This window comes from Orcinus orca, chromosome 2 (assembly GCF_937001465.1).
Source record: "Orcinus orca chromosome 2, mOrcOrc1.1, whole genome shotgun sequence".
In the NCBI taxonomy this organism is placed as follows: Eukaryota; Metazoa; Chordata; class Mammalia; order Artiodactyla; family Delphinidae; genus Orcinus; species Orcinus orca.
The window spans coordinates 96,098,615-96,116,243 of NC_064560.1; the positions used below are offsets into that span (position 1 = coordinate 96,098,615).

Here is a 17,629-nt window from a genome sequence, read left to right on the forward strand (position 1 = left end):
GAGGACAAAAACAGTAAAATCATCTGTATCCACAATAAGCAGTTAAGGGATACACAAAAGAATTAGATGTAAAATATAATATCAAAAACAGTAATCGTGAGGGGAGGAGAGTACAAATGCAGGGTATCTAAAATGCATTTGAAATTAAGAGATGAGCAACTTAAAACAAGCAGGTATATACATACACTGCTATACAAAAACCTCACGGTAACTGCAAGACAAAAATCTATAATAGACATACACATAAAAAAGAAAAAGGAAGCCAAACCTAACACTAAAGATAGTCATCAAATCACAAGAGAAGAGAACCAAAGAAGGGGAAAAGAAGACCTACAAAAACAAACCCAAAACAATTAACAAAATGGCAATAGGAATATACATATTGGTAATTACCTGAAATGCAAACAGACTAAATGCTCCAGCCAAAAGACACCGACTGGCTGAATGGATAACAAAACAGGACCTGTATATCCTGCCTACAAGAGACTCACTTCAGATCTAGAGACACATACAGACTGAAAATGAGGGGATGGAAAGAGGTATTCTAAGCAAATGGAAATCAAAAGAAAGCTGGAGTAGCAACACTTAGACAAAACAGACTTTAAAATAAAGACTCTTACAAGAGACAAAGAAGGACATTACATAATAATCAAAGGATCAAATCAAGAAGAAAATACAATTGTAAATATATATGCACCCAACATAAGAGCACCTCAGTATAAAAGGCAAATGTTAACACATATAAAAGGAGAAATTGACAATAACACAATAATACTGGGGGACTTTAACACCCCACTTATATCAATGGACAGATCATCCAGACAGAAAATCAATAAGGAGACACAGGCCTGAAATGACACACTAGACCAAATGGACTTAATTGATATTTACAGAGCACTCCATCCAAAAGCAGTAGAACATACATTCTTTTCAACTGCACATGGAACATTCTCCAGGATAGATCACATGCTGGGCCACAAAGTGAACCTCAGTAAATTTAAGAAAATGGAAATTATATCAAGCATCTTTTCTGACCACAACACTATGAGGCTAGAAATTAACTGTAAGGAAAAAACTGCAAAAAATACAAACATGTGGAAGCTGAATAATATGCTACTAAACAACCAATGGATCACTGAAGAAATCAAAGAGGAAATTAAAAAATACCAAGAGACAAATGAAAACGAAAACACAACACTCCAAAAAAGTTATTAAAAAAATTTTTAATAAAAAATAAAAAAAATTTACTCCCTTAGCAACTCGCAAGTATGTAATACAGTATTGTTAACTATAGTCGCCATGCTGTACATTAGTTCCTCAAAAGGTATTCCTCTTAAAACTGCAAGTTGGTGTGCTTTGACAGACATTTACTCATTTCCCCACCCCAGCAACCACGAATCTACTGTTTTTGTGACTTTGGCTTTTGAAAATTCCACGTATAAGTCAGATCATACAGTATTTGTCTTTCTCTGATTTATTTCACTTAGCATAATGCCCTGAAGTTTCTTTTTATTTATTTATTTATTAATTAACATCTTTATTGGAGTATAATTGCTTTACAGTGGTGTGTTAGTTTCTGCTTTATAACAAAGTGAATCAGTTATACCTATACATATGTCCCCATATCTCTTCCCGACCTCAAATTTCATCCACGTTGTTGCAAATGGCAGGAATTTCTCTTTTATGGTTGAATAATATTCCACCGTATTTACCTACCACGTTTTCTTTATCTATTCATCTGCTGGTGGATACTTAGATTGTTTCCATATCTTGGTTATTGTAAATAATGGTTCAAAGAACAGAGGAGTACAGATATCTCTTTGAGCTTGTGATTTCAATTCCTTCAGATATATATCCAGAAGTGGGATTGCTGGATCATATGGCAGTTCTAGTTTTAAATTTTTGAGGATCCTCCACACTGTTCACCACAGCAGCTGTACCAATTTACATTTCTACCAACAGTGCACAAGGACTCTCTTCTCTCCACATCCTTGCTAACCCTTGTTATTCCTTGTCTTTTTTTTATAACAGGGGTGAGGTGATAGCTCCTTGTGGCTTTGATCTGTATTTCCCTGATGTTAGTGATGCCGAGTACCTTTCCATGTACCTCACGGCTATCTGAATATCCTCTTTGGAAAAATGTCTACTCATGTCCTTTGCCCATTTTAATTGGATTATTTGGGGGTATTTTTGTTGTTGTTTTTTGCTATGGAGTTATAAAGAATTGCTTATATATTTTGGGTATAAACCCCTTACCAGATACATGGTTTGCAAATATTTTCTCCTTTCTGTAGGTTGCCTTTTTCTTTTGTTGTTTCTTTTGATGTGCACAAGTTTTTTAGTTTGATGTAGTTCAACTTGTTTGCGTTTGCTTTTGTTGCTTGTGCTTTTGACGTCATATCCAAAAAATCATTGCCTAGAACCCTGTCAAGGAGTTTACCACCTATGTCTTCTTCTAGGATTTTTACAGTTTTATGGCTTACACTTAAGTCCTTAATCCATTTTGAGTGAATTGTTGTGAATGATGTAAGAAAGAGGACCAGTTTCACTGAATCTATAGATGGCTTTGAATAGTATGGACATTTTAATAATTTTAATTCTTCCAATCCAAGAACACAGGATATCTGTTCATTTACTTCTTTGATTTCTTTCATCACTGTTCTTTTTTTTTTTTTTTGTGGTATGCGGGCCTCTCACTGTTGTGGCCTCTCCCGTTGCGGAGCACAGGCTCGGCATGTGGGATCTTCCTGGACCGGGGCACGAACCCGCGTCCCCTGCATCAGCAGGCGGACTACCAACCATTGCGCCACCAGGGAAGCCCTCATCACTGTTTTAATGTTTTCATCATATACATCTTTCACTTCCTTGGCTTAACTTATTCCTAAGTATTTTACTGTTTTTGATGCTATTGTGAATGAGACTGTTTTCTATATTTATTTTCTAGATAGTTCAGTGCATATGATGTCACCTTATTTGACCTGCTCTGATTTATTAGATATATTAATTCATAATATTGCATTATTCCTGAATTTACTTTTAAAATAGGGCAAACTATGATCAAATAAACTCTATCAAAATCAACTTAAAAATAAAATGTACACTAAATAAGACCACTGAGCAAAAAATTAAAATGAGCAATGTACTCACTTTTATAGTGACAAAAAATAAAAGTAATGAAAAACAAAATGTAAATGTCTAACATGTATATGAAAGCTGTCAGTGCTGCCTACCTCCTGACCCTGACCTTCCTTCAAAGAGATGTAATTTTTAAAAAATGAAAAGGAAGAAAGGAAGGGAGGAAAGGAAGAAGGAAGGAAATTTGCATTACTTTCTTACTTTGCCTTAAACACTTCTATAAAAGAAGAGTTTTCATTTGACCAAACCTGCAAGACCTTGCAATAACCATAGCATCTGTGTTTTACCTCTAATTATCCTACTAGCCATGGACAGATTCTTCCCAGGCCCTAAATTATATGTGGAGAACAAATTTCTCTTTTCTGGAACTTGCTATTCAATGTCTCTTTTTAATTACATGCAGACTGCTGTGTGCTATTTATTTTCCTAAATTTACTGACCTTTACGCACAACACTGAAACTGACTCTGTGTGAAGTTTGATGGTATTAATAGAAAACAATATGAATTTGAAAGATAAATTTCATATATGAAGGACTAGAGAAAAACTCAAACCCACACAACCATGGAAAATGATACCAGTATCATTGGAGATGCTGAAAATGACTTAATCTTTGTGAGGTATTAGAACTCATCAGAATAATAAATGAAAAGCCGGGACTTCCTGGTGGCGCAATGGTTAAGAATCTGCCTGCCAGTGCAGGGGACACGGGTTCAAGCCCTGGTCAGGGAAGATTCCACATGCCACGGAGCAACTAAGCCTGTGCACCACAACTACTGAGCCTGCACTCTAGAGCCTGCACTCTAGAGCCCGTGAGCCACAACTACTGAGCCCACATGCCACAACTACCGAGCCCACATGCCACAACTACTGAAGCCCGCGCACCTAGAGCCCGTGCTCTGCAACAAGAGAAGCCACTGCAATGAGAAGCCCGCGCACCACAACAAAGAGTAGCCCCTGCTCGCTGCAACTAGAGAAAGCCCGCGCACAACAACGAAGACCCAACACAGCCAAAAATAAATAAATAAATAAATATGAAAAAAAATGAAAAGCAGACTTTTCTTCTAAAACAAGCAGATCTAACCATGTACTCATGGTGGGGATGTGGGGGTGGGTAGGATAATGAAAGCAGGTGAGCACATATCAAATGGGGCCACCCTAGGTAAGTCAGCATAGCCCACTGCCTGGGAACACAGGCTTTTAAGTCAGAGAGACCTGAATTCAAGTCCTACCTCCTACAGTTACTAGGCTTATGGTCCCAGCTGAGTCATTGATCTTTCTGGCCTTGATTCTCATTTATAAAAAGAAGATAATAGCAGTAATTCTGCCATTGGGATGCTGACAGATTTGAATAAGACATGCCTGACATATAATTGTTTACTGTTATTATTGTCATTATTAATATTGGCAAATTACCTAGTCATTACCTAGAATACCACCATCAGCACCATTCAAAAACTGATTGATAGTTTAAAACACACTGAAATGAAAAATTCAATTTCTAAATTATTTTTCTTAAAAACAAAGTGATTCACCTATGCTTTCTTTATTTGCAAGGGCCCCAGCATTTTCTGGTATAAAGCTGAGAGCTGTTTGGCTGAAATAACTAATCAGCATTAAACATACACCTTTTTTCCATATAATATCTTTTATTTCTCTTGGCCCCAAATGAAGCAGCTTCCTCCAATGAGGACTGGAGTCAAGAAAAGCATCCATATGCCCAAACATTCTAGTAGACAGCAAAACTTCTTTCTTTTCCAGTTCTTTTTAGCTGTGGGAATAGACACCTCCTTAAACCACCCTGTCACTGACCTTCCAACTTCAGTCCCTAGAAGCAGCTGCAACACAGCTAGTAACACTCCCCTGGGCCTTAAGCAGCACAAGAAAGTTCATCACATGGTAAAGCTTTCTCCAGGGTGAAGAGCAAGAGACAGGAGACCCAGAGTCACAGCAAAGCAAGTGGAAATAATGAAACCTATCAGAGGGATGACTACAAGAGAGTACGTGAGGTCAGGATATGAAAACGGGGAAGGAAGCTACTGGGAGGGCTTCTTAGTGAATTCAAGAACACACCCTCTGCTTGCTCACAGGTTGAATTTCAAAGATCCACCTCTGTCCCTCTAGTAGTCAGGCCAGCAATTCCTGTGAAAACAGATCTGAAGGCCACAGAAAATCCCAAGACCCATCTAAAAGGATACAAATTCAGTACCATAACTACCACATGAATTTGATTTGGCCTGCAGTGGTCAACAACCTTCACTTAGTCCAGTGCACTCTGGAAGATCTTAAGTGAAACATTCTCAGGGGAAAGTGCTAGCAATTGAAAGTAAAGGTACTCCTTCAGGGACTTTATAGCAGTGACTGAGAGCAGAGCCAAGACACAGCTGTCCTGAGGCCTGCAGGCAGCCAAGCTCACTCACCAGCCTCACAGCTCTTATACCTCATGTCTGTCCCACAGCTCAACTCAGGTCACCACCGCCCAGATGTTCCATGTGCAAATGCTAGGGGTCTAGAGATGACAATCAAGGTTAACAGCAAACCCTTTAACAAAAGAGGTGGTGGCAGAGGCAAACGCCCCCTCCATCACGCCCAACTCACCTTCACCAGGAAGAAGGACACACCGTACGTCCGGAGAGACCGGGCGAGTTTGACATACTTGACCTTGGCTTCTATCTCGTTCATCTCTCCACAGTTCTTGTGCTCCTACAAACGTGACAGAGGCAGGGACCAGTTACTGCAGCTCTGACAGCAGGTGGACTTTGTGAGAGGTGTTATTCCACATGGCCTCTATGCCTTTGTGGAGGCATGTCCCTGCTGACCAAGGGTCAGAGCACACAGAAAGTGCTAATGCACAGTTTCTTAACTAGAACGTGAACCCAAATTCCTTATAGATTTCACAGTTATATGCAACAATTCATGCACGTGCAGCATGGCAAGAACAGGGTCCATAATTGTAACCTAATTTTCAAAGGGCTCCACGTTCCGAAAGGTTCAGGACCAACACGTCAAAGGAGAACTAGAAAAATGTTCTTGTCCTGAATTCTAACATCCAGGCAAGATAAAGTTTTCCAAAGAGCAGGATATATAAATGCCTGGATATCTCAGTGTGTGCAAACAATACTGGATTTAAAAAAAAAAAAATGTTTTTATACACATGAAATTTATCTCTTCCAATTTATATTTACATTTCATTGCCAAAACACTTTGGTATTTTGGATTCACTAGAGTGAGTGTTTCCTGGCAAAGTTGATGACAGGGCTTTTTTTTACTGGTTGCCTACAATAGATAACTTTCTGAATTTTAGAATAAACCTGGATTTTAAAAAGACACCAGTTCCCAAATTCTGAGGTTCAAAAAACAAATCTCAGGATTAAAAAAGGCTTCTTGAAGTATCTGCCTCAGTGCATTTTAATGGCAAATTGCCTTGTTTCAATGCTTCCAAGATAACGTCTCTGAAATTAAATGTATGCACATTTTTCCCAGAAGGGCTAAGGAACCTTTAGCAAGAAGGTATGGATTAAGATAATAAATCTGCCCAAAGTAGAACTGTCAGCTTCTTTACTCTGGAGTCACAAATCATTTATTATATAAGCAGAGTACATGCATGGGGTATGAAACTATCGTGCAGAGGCCCCTCTTGGACTAATAAATGAGGATAGGCTTTGTGGATGCATGAGGAGAATAATAAAGTGAGGAGAATAATAAAGTTCTGAACATTTCCAGTACCTGAAATATTCTCTTTTCAGCTCCTCTCTGCTTGATGTATTCTTTGGGCAGGAATTCCTTTAGACTGAGAGAGAGAGAATAAAAAAAAGGTAAGGCATTTATCATACTCTATGTTGAGGAGGAAAGAAAAGAAACTTTTCATAAAACTCACAGTTAAGTCCCTAACTCTCAGTATTTTATGGTATAATTAATAACAGACAGCCATATCCCACAATGCTCTTCAATAAGATGCAAATATAAAACCAGTCTGATAAAAAGGGTCAAACATATTCAAGAAGAAAGATTGTCCAGGATATACTGTAAAATGACAAAGTAAAGCACCCAAGAGTGTACAGTATGCTAACCTTCGTGATAAAGGGAGGAAAATATCCTCCATTTTGCACCATTAATATGTATTTTTAAAAACATTAGAAGGATAAATCTAGTACTAATAAAAATGATTCCTAATGGAAAGAAGGAAAAAACAGGAACAAGGGAACAAGAATGGAAATTAAACCTCTTAATTTTCCTTGTACTATAGTCTTCACTTTAGAACCAAATGAAATCACAAATGGGTAAAACGCAACACCTAAAAATCTAAAGCAAATTGAAACAAATGAACCTAACAGTGTATGGAACCAACAGCCTAACTTTGAAAAACAGTCTTTTGACAATACCCATCCCCAGTGAGATATATCTTAAAGATAAAATGGACCACAGTAGACTTGTTAAATATTGATATCATTGTTTCAAAACTAATATCTACTCTTCCCCCTAAATATATACACACACACACACTATAAAATTAGTATATTACATTATCTAAGTAGGTATCTAGGTAGATATTATATATAATTAGGATAAAGTAAATAATTATTAGTTGTTAGAAATCAATATTTGTAGCATGAAATAAATAAAGCAAAAGAAGTTAAATGAAAACCCTGCAATCTTTCATCTGAATGCAAATATTGATCTGAATGTCTGATTCATTTTTCTTTTTCTGAAAAAATTTTCTACTTGTGTCCACTGCAGAGGCTAAGGGCAAGGACAACCGGGTGGCAATGAGCACCCCCAGTGCGTCAGCCAGGTGGTCTTCCAACACCATTTCCCACTAAGAGGAATCCAGGATCCTTGGAGAAATGACTGATTCTAGCTTTGGGACAGGAGATGTATAAAATGTTCCTGGGGCTTCTTGTGCCTGAGGATCAAGGAATTTATCAAAATGACATTGGACTGACATCAAGGGATAACCGATGGCCAAACATGGGGTGATTTTTAAAATCTCATACAAAAGAAGAGAGGACAGGGCTTCCCTGGTGGCGCAGTGGTTGAGAGTCCGCCTGCCGATGCAGGGGACACCGGTTCATGCCCCGGTCCGGGAAGATCCCACATGCCGCGGAGCAGCTGGGCCCGTGAGCCATGGCCGCTGAGCCTGCGTGTCCGGAGCCTGTGCTCCGCAACAGGAGACGCCACAACAGTGAGAGGCCCACATACCGCACAAAAAAAAAAAAAAAAAAAAGAAGAGAAGACAGAACAATGTGCTCACTGACCAACTTCAACAATAATAACTCATAGCCATTCATGACTCATCTACTCCCTTACCCACATGCCCTCTCATGGATTATTTGAAGCAAACCCCAGACATCAAATAATTAATTTCATGTGAGGGGCAATTTGAGCATCAGAAAGAATGAAGACTGCAATTGGTCAAAACACAGGTACGTAAAATTCAATAAAGATTCTTTGAAATAATCATTGATCACCTTAAGATGTTGCTAGGGCACCAGCTCATACTGAAAATTGATAAAGGAAAAGAAACAAAGCTAATAAATGCAGAAGGAATAATAGAATTCCAAAATCATTTTACAACTCTTAATGAAATAGTCAATAGATCAAAACAAGCATGAGTGGCTGCTAAAACCAATAAGTAACAAGTTAATGGGGGACTTTATAACAGAAGGATCAGTCTGATTCAAACCCAATGATCAATTTTAAACGAGTGGGATAACCACACAGCCTATGCCTTCTGACTGATGTAACAGTACTATACTTCCATACTGTATACTTCCACCTATACTTCCTAGGTGGAAGTATACAGTACCACCTAGGAAGTATTCTTGGCGACAGAGAAAAGATAAGTAAATATATAACTGAATGTGAATTTCATTAAGAGTCTAAATATAAATCTAAGTTTACAAAAAAAGAAAAAACAAACCCTAATAGTTTAAAAAGCTAATTGTTTAAAAAAGAGAGAGAGAGAGAGGAACATGGTAAGTGACACTACCAAGATCCAATGAGCCAAATCCCATCATTGTAAATATTATACAAATAACCCAGGTTTTTCACAAATAAATGGCTTGCTGGTAGAGGTGCAAAAGATGACACACAGATTAGAATCAGAATGACACACAACACCAGCAGCCATCAGGAAAACACAAAGAAAAACCACAATAGCGTACCAGTGCATACCCAGTAGGACACTACAGTAAAAGAGAGACAGTAAGGCGTGTTGGCGAGGTTATGGAGAATCTGGAACCTTCACACGCTGCTAGTGGGAATGTAAAATGGAGCAGCTGTTGTGGAAAACAATTTGGTAGTTCCTCAAAAGATTAAAGAGCAATTCTACTCCTAGGCATATATCTAGGAAAAGTAAAAACATATGTCCACATAAACATTTGTACGTGAATGTTCATAGTAGTATTATTCATAATAGCCAAAAGGTGGAAACAACTCAAATGTCCATCAACTGACGAGTAGATGAATAAAATGTAGTTTAGCCATACAATGTAACTTTATTTGGCAATAAAAAGGCATTAAGCGTGATACATGCAACAATATGGAAACACTGTGCAAAGTGAAAGAAGCCCATCACAAAGGACCACAAACTGTATGATTCTATTTATACGAAGCATCCAGTATAGTCAAATCTACAGAGGCAGATAGGACTAGAGGTTGCAAAGGCTGAGGAAGGGAGAGGGGAACCTGGGGAATGACTGTTAACGGACACAGGGCTTATTGTAGGAGGGAAACAAATGTTCTAAAATTAGATTGTGGTAATGGCTGCACAATCTTGTGAATACACTAAAAAACGCTGAAATATAAATTTTAAATGGGCCAATTGTATGGTAGGCAAACTCCATCTCAATAAAGCTGTTTTTTAAAAAAGAAAAACACCAACCACTACAGGCCTTGTTTGGATCCTGATATTAACAAAGTATAAAATGACATTTTTAATACAATGCAGGGGAGAATTTAACACAGACTGGGAATTAGATGTGATTAAAGAATTGCTTCTAATTTTGTTTGGTATTAGGGTGGATTTGCAGTTAGGCGGGGTTTTAATTATTTAAAAAAAATTTTTCATTGTCAGAAAAACATACTGAAGTACTGATAGGCGAAATGGTATGCCGTCTTGGATTTGCTTTCAATACTCCAGCCAAAAAAGGGGGTGGGTCAGGTCCAGGTTCTGGCTACATTATGCCTTGAATCATGATAGCTCTTCAACCTGCAAACTACATCTGCAGACAAAAATTCTGAGTATATTTTCTGGAATGTCAGGGATCTAGGTTTGAGCACCACCAGAACACTCTGGCCTAATCAAGAGACCCCCACGTCAGTCCGCAGGAAGGAACCTAAGAAACATCTAGGCAGCAGCCCCTTAGAGGTTATGACTACTGTTAAGCAACTTCAGGGAAAAAAGGTCTGGTTGAGAGAAGAATGGAAGGCATCAATGTCACAAAAGAGGAAGCTGAGTCACAGAGAGGTCAAGTGACTTAGCTGAGGTCACAGGACTGGATGGGAGCAGGGAGCCTCTGACCTCCAGTCCAAGAGCAGATGCACGTGAACACAGGGCTGTTTCAGGCTCCCCCAGGAACACCCTTAAAATGATAACCAGGAAGCATCCTGAGGGGGCCACTGCTGTGAGCCTCTGGACAGCAGTTCCTATGTCATCAACAAAGGAAACCTTGCAAAGGTTATCAAAAGCACCCAAAGAGGGCCCCATGCCAAGCCCACTCACAACGATGACTGCTACTAGAACACCAGAGGGCAGCATCCAGTGGCCAGGCTGGAATATGTTGGGGATTTATGGCAATAAAGTTCTGTGTGGCCACAAGCTGCCCTCAACTCAAACTGCAAACTAACCCTCCCATTCTTTGGAAGGCATTGAACCTCCCACCCTTCAGTAGGTACAGAAACAACTTCCAGAAGCTTGCACCAGAGGTGTGACCCCTGGTGTTGCCAGAGGCGATCTGGGGGGAGTTTAGTGTAAGATATGTTCAAATAAGAAGTGAGTGTGTGGGTGTGCGTGCACGTGTGGGGTGTATTCTTTCCAGTAAATCGACAACGTGCACAGTGTCAGCAGGGATGCCTGCCAGCCGGCAGTTCAGCAGTTCCAGCTCGGTTGTGTTTTTGATTCCCAAACCCAAGTATGGAAGGCTCCTAAGCATCTGCGGCAGACATACAAGCGAAATCTGTCGGCTTTCTCTGAGAAAATGGGTCAGATGGTCAAACCTGATTGGGAATTTTTCTCCTAATTAAGCAAGCTCTGACCAAGCAAAGTCCCTTGCACTGCCACCTTAAACATTCCCACCTTAAAAGGGCAGCCTCCAAACCCTCTGCCAGCCTTGTGCATATCATTTTTTCGGAGTGCAATGATAACAGATCTCCCGTTTTACTAAGACGGCAGACTCGTCAAAGTTCTCACACTCTGAGATCCATGGAAGGTTGAAATCAGCCAAGAGACTCTTCTCTCGTGAGCTCTACTTTCACTCTGGCCGAGTCAGTTGCATCTCTTCCCCCATCTATATTTATCTGCATTTGCTCCCCAATCTCGCTGCTGGCTGTATATCACATAATTATGTAATAAACCAATACAGCCCATAAACTGTTAAAATAGTCCAAAAGAGAGCTGCTAAATGCTTCCTAATGGTAACTATTTACAAAAAGTTATTGAATTAGATATAAGCGAGACAAATGTAAAATACTGAAAGGAAAAAATAGTGAAAATGTAAAAACAGTCTGTCCTCAGAGTGCTTCATGATCATCTTTATATTCTCTTGCAGATGGTGTGGTTCATCCAACAAAGATAATGTGCAACCTTAACTAGGTGACCCACACCAGGAAAAAACATTGGTCCGGTATCAAAGATTGGCAAATGAATGCTTAAACTGAAAGTTAAAATATAGGGTTTCAGAGAGGTAGTAGCGTAGATTCTTTACTTTAATTAACTTTGGGGGATTATCCAAGCAACAGTAAACCATGTTGATAGAGGGTTTTCCACTACTAATGGCTGCCGTTTTATTGAAAGGCAAATAATGTTTCAGGTGTTTTACATGCATAAATAGATTAGTTAAACTCTGACAAAAGTCCTTGGAAGAAAATATTCCAATATTCCAGTTTTTTATATATGGAACAGGAGGTTCAGCGATACTAAGTAAGTTGCCCACAATCATAGCCAACAACTTAAGCCTCCTCTGTGGGCTCCAGAGACCATGCTCTTAGCTACTTAGCACCCTGGTCTCTCCAAGCTACCCTCTGATCAAAAGACGTACCATGTGATCAGTATTTGAGAACTTTCAGACAAAGAGAGGAATAAAATAACAGAAACACCCAATCAGATAATGGTAACAATGACCATAGTGGTGGCAGTCAAGTTTTTAGAAATGCCAAGAGGCAGTGAAAAAGGGAAGGGGAATTTAATAAACACATCTAGAGGGAGAGGGATCTGGATTCAAATACAGCCATTCACTTAAAACTTCATTTTCTTAAATAAATGTAAGCTGCTTCTATAAGTTATTCCAAAAGAGGCATTCTAAAGATGTTCCCCGGTCTGAAAATAAGTACACAAGTTCATGGGAGGCAGCCATGATTTGAGGAAAGGTTAACTGCTTCTCATCTGTCCCAGAACTGTCACCTAGTAGTCACACCACCACGGGCAACTCACCACCTCTCTAAGCTGATCTTATCACCTGAAAAGCAGATAGGATTCCTACCTAGGAATGGTTTTGCTCATATGAACCGAAAGCAATGGCTTGCCCCCTCATTCCTGGGGAATGAGGGCATCAATATGAACACACAAACAAAGCAGTGAAGAGCACACGTGGTGGAATAAAGGGGAGGGAAGGTACCGAGGTACAGCAAGGACGGTATCACCCAAAGGACACTGGAACACCCAGGTTTCCTGACCCCAATCTTTATGCTCAACCACCAAATAAGTAACAATAACATCTCAAATTTGGTATCACATCAAGTTCTCCAAGTGTGGTCCCAAGACCAGCAGCATCAGTACTACCTGGGAACATGCTAGATGTGTCAATTTTCAGGCTTTGCCCCAAACCCACTGAATAAGAAGCTCTGGAGGTGAGGCCCAGTAGAATGTTTTAACAAGCCCTTTGGATGAGCCTGACACATGCTAAAGGTGGAGAACCACTGGCCCAGTGGGCCAAAAGCTCAAATGATGAAGTTGGATACATTGAATTTAAATCCAGACTCAAAGATGAAAATGTCTGTGACTTAGAGTATTGGTCAAGTCCTGGATAACTGAGGGGATGATGCAGGTGGAAGAAAGCACTGGATGAGTTGGAAAATAGTTACAGTGGCAAGAAGTGGAGAGTGAAGACAGCACGGGGAAAGCACAGGAAAGGGTTTGAGGGCCTCAGTCACACAGTACTGTGCTCCTGAACCAATCCCAATGCCCCTTAGTGTAAGGACAGGAAATCGTCCAGAGGCTCACTGACAGCTCCGGGCTAGATACATTCAGAGGTTCCTGGTTTGAAAGTTCTGGAGTCTGAAAGTCGTTAAGGAGAGAGACATCAACCTTAGGAGGCTGCTGCTAGGAGGAAACAGTGAAGGCACTACTGAGTGGTCATCACCACCCCAAACTAATGAGAGCGCGCCAGGCTGTCAGGGGCACAGGACAGAAGCCAACGATAGAGAAGCTAGTGCATGGGCAGTGGTGAGAAACAAAGCTGAAACGCTTGCTTCACCGTTAGTTTGAAAACAGAATCTACAGCCAAATTATTCTGACAAAAACGCACAGAACAACTCCAAAGGAGGAATATGTGTGTGAACAGATGCCAAGAGAAAAACTGACTTAAGACTTCCTACTGTGTCAAGAGCTTTGCTTGTTGACAGTAGAATTATCCTGAGTTTGTGGGGAAAAATTTCCAAGTCCACACTAAATTCTTCCTCAGAGATTCATACCCTGGGTTGCTGTGTTTTCTCAGTGAAATACTTTTGGGGAACATGCCAACAGGATGAGGGGGCTACGGTAATCTAGCAGGAGGGAGGTTTCCTCCACCTGCTAGCTCCCTGCCTGCCTGCACCCAACCACTGGACCATTTCTCCCTGTGACATACGGAGTCACGGAACCTTTCTGTCTGACCTCCAAGGCCCATTAATTTTGCCTTTACCACACGGTATATATCCAACCTCGGTGATCAAAAGCTTTTATCACCTCACACACAGACTATTGCAACTGACTTTTTTAAAGACACGTTAACTGTGAAAACATATGAAATATAAAGAACAGTATATACCTCAATTTATATACCTATCATCAAGGATAAATACATGTTATCATGTTGTCATACTTGCTTTAGGATTGCTACCTCTCCTTCTGTTTGTAAAGAACAAATGACAGATTTAGCTCAAGTCCCACACCATCCTTCTTTTTCTCCCTAAGGGTCATCATTTTCCTGAAGGTAATTTCCACACATATTTTATCATGTTCCTACATCTCCTTATATCTATAACACAATATATTCTGTTTCTCATTGTTATTTTTAAATTCAACAGATTCACCTTCTAAAATACCTTGTTTTCTCTGTGAAGTACTTTGCTGTTTTCATACATTAAAATTTGTGCCCATCTGGGACTCCCCTGGTGGCTCAGTGGTTAAGAATCCACCTGCCAATACAGGGGACACGGGTTCGAGCCCTGGTCCAGGAAGATAGCCACGTGCCATGGAGCAACTAAGCCCGTGCTCTACAACTACTGAGCCTGCGCTCTACAGCCCGCGAACCACAACTACTGAGCCCGCCCGCCTAGAGCCGGTGCTCTGCAACAAGAGAAGCCACTGCAATGAGAAGCCTACACACCGCAACGAAGAGTAGCCCCTGCTCGCCGCAACTAGAGAAAGCCCACGTGCAGCAGAAAAGACTAAATGCAGCCAAAACAACAACAACAAAAAATAATAATTAATTAATTAAAAAATTTGTGCCCGTCTGAGAGACAGGAAATGCTATCTCCTTATTGATTTTGCATTCTGGATTGCTTATGAGGCTGAATATTTTTCCCTGTCTTTAGAAGTCAGTTGAGTTTCCTCTTCTCTCAAGTGCCTATCTGTTATCTTGATCTTTGTTTCTTAGGTCTTATTTCCTTTTTCATATTTTCTGGACATTAATTTGTTCTTGGTAGTATGCACTGCAAATATACAAGTTTCTTCTTTCATTCTGGGGCCTCACTCTTCATTTGGTAATGCCTTTTGCCTAGTATTTTAACTTGCATTAAGGCAAGTTCATCAACCTTTAGAACTCTTAACATCACCCTACATCAATAATGGAGTGTTTTAATTACTCTAGCTCTCTAAGATATTGGGATAATTGTGTGAGTCCTCTATATATTTTCACACAAATACACATACACACACATATTTTTATTTTTCACAGTCCTACAGGTGAACACCATGGTTGTCTGGATCTAGGTGGTAATAAGCTGCCTTTATGTATTGATCTTTCTTCCAGAGACTCTCCTTTCTATTAACAGTTCTAATTAGTTTCTTCATAGATTGAATGAATTATCTATGTAAATAAACCTATCACCTACAACTAATGACAGTTTCATTTTTCTAACCCTGAAATCATTTTTTTCTTTCCTTATTGTGTAATTTACTTATTATTTAATATCTGCCTCTCTGAACTAGAATATAAGTTCCATGAGGGCAGGAATGTTTGACTGTGTTTTACATTGCTGTATCCCTAATGTCTAGTGCCTACAGGTAGAAAGACATGTCATAAATTATTTATTGAACAATGAATTTTGCATTACTGGAGAAACCAGTTACAAATTGCAGTTATGTATAAACACATGTCATGCTGGACTTTATTAATTTACAAATTTTAGGGAAGGCATCTATATTGAGTTTAAAAGTGTTACATGGTCTGTATACAATTTTGCTATCTTAATTTTGCTAGCTCCAAGTTAAGGTGACCGGTTTGGAGGTTTTCTTTTTTTCCTCTTTCTGTTCTCTGAAATAACCTGAGCCTACTTTTTGTTTTGTTGTTTTTCCATTGGTATATTTTAAACCGCTAAGACTATTTCTTTCAAGATCATAGATCCATCCAGATTTTCTAAGTATCCATTTTTGTCTAGATTTTAAATATTTTGGCTTCAAGTTTTCATTTCATTCTCTTATGATGTTTAAAATCCCTATCTGAAGTTCTGTCCCCATTACTAATAATGTTTATTTTTGCCTTTTTCTTCTTTTGTTTCACTTGATCAAACTTCCCAGAAATTTACATATTTTATTAATTTTTTCAAAGAAGCAGCTTTGGGTGTTGCTGATTCTATGATTTCTATTTCATTACTTTCTCTTGACTAAAACATTTTCTTTCTTCTATTTTGATCTTGTTTTACTTATCACTCCCTGAGGGAAGTATGTTAAATTATTCCACTAAAAGCATGTATCTGGAATTCTCCTTGTAATACTGCCTGTTTTTCCTTTTTATATTTTAAGGTAATGTTAGATGCAAACAGGCTCACACCCTGGCGAATTAGCCTTCTATCTTCATAACAACCTTCTTTGTCTCTACTTATGCTTTGTTTGCCTTACAGTCTATTTTTTGTGACACTGCATATAGCTTCTCCAGCTTTGATTTAACCAGTTTCTTGGTACACCATTTTATGCCTTTAAACTTTCCTGTGTCCTTAAACTTTAAGTATGTCTTATAGAAATACTATAGAGCTGAACTTTTAAAAAATTTCATCCAATGAGAACCTCTGTCTATTAACTGGTAAGTTTGATTTACTTATATTTGCTATGATGCCTAAGATATTTAGAAGTATTTCTCAGATCTTATTTTGTACATTCTATTTACTGTACTTTTTCTGGCTTTGTTTCTGTAAACCACCTTGTACAACTCCTACTGTATTGGCCAAGTTGTTGGTATCACTTCTCCATTACCACCCCGCTCCCCACGACACACACACACACACACACACACACACACACACACAATCTGGTTTGGAAGTTCTACAATCTATTTCTATTCTTTTAGGCTAGCAATATTTGCCCAACATGTTATTATGAAAAAAATCTCAAACTCACAAAAGTTTAAAAGAATTATAGAGTGAACATTCTATACCCATCACCTAGAGCTATCTAAAATTTTATCACATATGCTTGATTTAAGGTCTGAAGTTTATCAGTGTATCTAACATTCTTTGATACAATAAGCCATAGAAGGCTTTGATCACTTCTTTTAAAAGTGAAGTATAGTCGATTTATTAAATTATGTAAATTTCAGGTATACGACAGAGTACACCTTAAAATTTTTAAGTTTACAATTTTTAAAGATTGTACTCCATTTACAGTTATTATTAAAGACTGGCTATGTTCCCTGTGCTGTACCATATATCCTTGTAGCTTATTTATTACACGCATAGTATCAATAGTTTGTACCTCTTAATCCCCTACCCCATCTTGACTCTGATCACTTTGTAAAGTTTTCTACCAGGTTTTTAAAGGGCCTGAAGTTAGTCATTATTTTAATAGGTTTCATTGTTGTTGT

General features: G+C 39.0%; 1 protein-coding gene across 1 annotated transcript in view; it reads right to left on the reverse strand.

Moving 5' to 3' along the window:
* The window catches only part of TLN2 (talin 2), a 443,787-nt gene that overhangs the window by 169,189 nt on the left and 256,969 nt on the right, over positions 1–17,629 (reverse strand). Inside the window, exons 10-11 of the mRNA XM_004274706.2 lie at positions 6,861–6,924; positions 5,733–5,837 (exon numbers count right to left, since the gene is read on the reverse strand). Of these exons, the coding sequence (XP_004274754.1) occupies positions 5,733–5,837; positions 6,861–6,924 (169 nt within the window). The remainder of the gene's footprint in view (positions 1–5,732; positions 5,838–6,860; positions 6,925–17,629) is intronic.